The following is a 4,548-nucleotide window of genomic DNA, read 5'->3' as shown; positions in this document are numbered from 1 at the left end:
TTGAACCCCATCCTATTCTCGTCTGCCCACTTTTGTAGTCTGTCTAAATCTAGTTGCAGCCTCTCTCTCCCTTCAAGTGTGTCCACCTCGCCCCACATCTTAGTGTCATCAGCAACCTTGGGCAGCGTGCTTTCCACCCTGTCGTCCAAGTCGCTGATGAAGATGTTAAACAGTGCGGGCCCGAGGACTGAACCCTGGGATACCCCACTGCTCGCATCTCGCCAGGTTGAGTACAACCCGTCCACCACTACTCTCTGGGTGTGCCCCATCAGCCAATTTTTACCCATCCAACTGTGCAGGCATCAATGCCACAGTTGCTTAATTTATTGATGAGGATGGGGTGAGAGACAGTGTCAAAGGCCTTCTTAAAGTCTAGGAAGACTATGTTCACAGCGACACCATCATCCAAGGATTTAGTTACTCTACATTAGTTACCACACAGGGAAGAAGAGATCTGGGAGTCACTGTGGAGAGCTCACTAAAAAACATCACTTCAGCAGCTGTCAGAAAGGCAAACAAAACACTAAGGATTATTAAGAAGGGGATTGTAAATAAAACCAATAGCATTATTATGCTCCTTTATAAATCCATGGTGTGTCCACACCTTGAATACTGTGCCCAGTTCTGGCTCCCACACCTCATAAAGGATATAGAAGAACTAGAGAAGGTACAGAGAAGGGCAACAAGGATGATCAGTGGTATGGAGGGGACTGTATATGAGGAGACACTAAAGAGGCTAGACTTATTCAGTTTAGAAAAGAAATGCTTGAGGGGGGACATGACAAGTGTTTACGAAAGACTAAATGGCAAAGAGAAATGATTAAATAAGGATTTATTATTTACTCTCTCTCACAAGAACTAGGGTCAGAAAGTGAAACTATCAAGTAGTAAGTTTAAAACTAAAAAAAGGAAGTTCTTTTTCACACAGCATGTAATTAGTGTGTGGAACTCACTGCCACCAGATGCTGTGGAAGTTGACAGTTTAGCCAGATTCAGAAAGGGACCAGACAAATTTTTGGAGGAAAGGGACTAGTGAGCATGGAAGTTAGAGATATAGCCTCTAAATCAGAACTTCCTATACCTCAAATACTGGAGACAGCAAGTGAGAGAGAAAGGGAGTGGCAGCACAGGGGCTCCCCCTGGGCCTGCATCAAATGGGAATCTAAGTGCTCCAGCTCGGAGCTGTGGGAAACAGCTGTGCAGGGAGCCCAGCTCAGCAGCAGCGTGCAGATTCCTGCTTCCAATGTCTGCTTATAGTCAGAGGAAGACAGGGATAAGTGAGCCAGGCAGGGAGCAGATGCTGGAAACAAAAATCTGCATGCCACTGATGCTATCCCCAGCCAAGCCTGTCTGTGAAATGAAGGGAAAATGGAGCTCAACTATAATAGCAGACTAGGGCTAATGAGTGATCACAGCTTCTGCTTAATGAATTTATGCACAGGAAATAGGTGTTGAGGCTAGCGAAAGTTTAAATAGTTATAAGGCAACAGCTTTCTATATTTACCAATACAGAGTTGTCCCAATAATTACATTAAGCAGTGTAACCCAACACAGTTCCTAATACTACCAATTAACTTACTTCTGCAACTCTGGCCACACACCCGAGCTCTCCAAATTATTTTTTGATGATAGGTCTGTGCTAAATGAGGAAAGGTAGAAAGAAAAATCTAGCTAGTTTGAACCAATATTTTCCATACTTGCATGCCATTCATGGGAGATGGTGATTTAAGAAAGCATTGTCTTAAAAATAAAATCTTTGTCTTAAAAATTATTTAAAAAAATAAATAAAAGAACGTATAAATGTGTTTAGCAACTTTACTGAGAATAGTATATTCAGAACTATATTCCGAATGTACTTACTTCACAGAAAATATATATTTCACAACTTTAAACTGTTAAAAGCAAAACTTATTTTGACAGTAGAACCTAACTTTAAAGAATTTAAAAATTCAAAAGCTGCTCTTTGAACAAAAATAAATATTTCAGTTCTGATTTAAAGCAACTAGTGTTCTTCAATATGAAATAAATCTAATCCAGTATGGGAACTAAATCCCAGCCTGTTTTTCCACAGTTTTTGGTTAGCCAGCTTTTGCTCAAACATCTTTGATTTACATATCAATAGTGGGTTTGTAATATTTGACAACCTAGGAGTCAAAAACAATCAACTTCAGCTCTAGTAACAGGTAGGCACAATGAAAACAATAAAACATTTGAGCCAGCTTCCATCATTACCCCTCAGGCTGATCGAGTGGGAAAGAATTTCCATGAACCCTCTTCCCCAGCTATCTGCATTTCAATGAGACTTGACTGAATAAGACCATTGAGAAGGCTAGAAAAGAACTTCATGATGCAATGGATGCAGATGATACTTCTATATTTAATCAACTTGAGTAGAGTCTAGAATTGGTGAGAAATTCATCAACCATTCTGCCAAATACTTTTCCACATAATTCCATCTATACAGAGAAATTAGAAAAAATATAAAAACCCTGGGTTGAAGTGACGCAAACTATCGATTACAGTGGAGCCTCTGGAGTTTGTTTAGATCAGCTGAGGTCAAGCCATACCTTTGTTCTTTGGAACACAGCTTTAGGGTCCAGCGTTTTAGTCTTCCCAGGGTTGTTTTTATTAGTTTTTATCCAGCAGATATCTTCACATCGTCTGTAACCCCACTTGCGTAGACACTACGTTTCAAATAAACACAAAAATAAAAGATAGTTATATTACATCAAACACTGAAATAACAGCTTAGGTTTAAAACTGTAATATGCAATAGGCTCATCTGAAGCAGAATCAGTTACGAACACATGAAACATCAGGGTTTTCTCTATGTTCATGTTATAGCCACATTTTTTAATAAACTCTCAAGATACAATTTGTGTTCATATTATCCGTCTCTGCATACATCACAGTTTTCTAGAAATTGGTCTCTTCTGGAATCATCACCCTCGCTGGTACAGCTGGACACCAGAGTTTTTATCATAATATCCAAGTTTATTCAGACCAGGCGGTATTTTTACAAGAGGGTAAGAGGGTAAAAAAAGAGGGTATTTTTACAAGAGGGTAAAAATACCAGAAGTTACCATATGGCCATCTACATTAAAGCCCCCATTGCTCCTACTACAGGTAAAGTTGATTTACAAATGGGATTTTTACCAAAAAAAACCAAACAAAAAACAGTGAACAAGTCCTGAAGTTACAATAATTACAGCTGTTAAGAAAGTTAAGTAAAAATTTGGGGGAAAGGAAGTGTATGAATTTAATCTCTAGTTTTTGATGGAATAAAATTGGGAGGGGGGGGGGGAAATCACAGGACTCTGATTATCACCTTTGTGGAAAACTGTTTGACTAAGGCAATTCTGCTCCAAAGACATCAAACATTTATTCAGGCAGACTGTGTTAGAAAAACCCCCCAACTATATAACAAAAACATTATTGGCTTTAACCACCCTTTACTCAAATGCAAAATGTCCTTAACAAGACAGTCTGCACAAACTGAGAAAAAAATGCTACCACATAAGCAGAAATTACTGGAGACTCTTATTGAAACCCAAATCTAAGCTGTCACAACCCAAAGTTGTGATTTTTTGTTTGTGTGCGCGCTTTGGCACCACTGAATTATTTTCCCGCTAAATTGCAGCTTCTTTGCACGGTGGAGTTTTCTGCTGTAAATGTTAAATTATGCACACGTGGCGGCTAGTGATTGGCTTGCTAGCCATATAAGAGGCTTGGGTAGTTTCCGCCCAAGTTGGAGAACTCCGAGGAGGACCCCCGCAAGGGAGGACTGCACGAACACCAGGAGGAGGAGACTTCACGCTGTGCGAAGATCTCTAAGCACTGCGGAGCCTATTGGACCCAGCACATTTAAAGCAGGCAACAGGGATCTGATCAGCCTCTAGCCTCTCCCCATCACCGAGCGCAATCCTCGACGTATCCCTCTTCCCTGCGCGCACAAGGACCCACGGAGCCTAGCAAACTTCGTGTGAGCTTATTCAGAGCTCTTTGTCTCGAGTACTTTCTTCAGTTGGCGCGATGGGCTCGCGGTTTAGAGCCTCCAACCGGATGGGCTAGAAGAGTGTTCACGGGAAGGAACTCTAGTCCGCCTCTTATCTTTTGTATCTGCAACTGTAACTCAAGCAAGTTTTCCTGCCTGCACCGCGACCATCTTTGGTGTAAGTAAACAATCTTTAAATCAACCACTACGCCTCTGTGACTAATTCTAGCCCGTGCGTGCCTTGCTGCCGCACAGTCTCCTCTGACCCCGCGTGCCCGGGCTGCTGGCCACAGCCTGCGTGCGCAAAGACGGGTCCGCATATCGCTCCCGGCCCGCACATGGCGACATGGATGGGATCGGGAGGTGGTCCGCACATAAGCAACAAGCACAAATCATCAGAACAAAGGCAAAGATTGTAAAACTGTGGCGAGAGAACAATAATAAAAGTTCTATTAAAAATAATAATAGTTTTGACTTGATAAATCAGTGTGCCTAGACTTAGGCACACTGGGTACTGACAGACATGGAACCCTGCGCCTGTCACCCCCCCACCA

The 4,548-nt window shown here is 41.8% G+C and overlaps 1 protein-coding gene across 2 annotated transcripts in view; it reads right to left on the bottom strand.

Annotated features, from left to right (window-relative positions):
• The window catches only part of METTL14 (methyltransferase like 14), a 47,746-nt gene that overhangs the window by 21,008 nt on the left and 22,190 nt on the right, over nt 1–4,548 (bottom strand). For both annotated transcript variants that reach the window (XM_006019719.3, XM_006019720.3), the window contains one exon: nt 2,568–2,684. In XM_006019719.3, coding sequence (XP_006019781.1) covers nt 2,568–2,684 — 117 coding nt within the window. The remainder of the gene's footprint in view (nt 1–2,567; nt 2,685–4,548) is intronic.

Source organism: Alligator sinensis, unplaced genomic scaffold (assembly GCF_000455745.1).
Source record: "Alligator sinensis unplaced genomic scaffold, ASM45574v1 scaffold544_1, whole genome shotgun sequence".
NCBI classification, from domain to species: Eukaryota; Metazoa; Chordata; order Crocodylia; family Alligatoridae; genus Alligator; species Alligator sinensis.
This window is presented reverse-complemented; position numbering and strand designations above follow the sequence as displayed.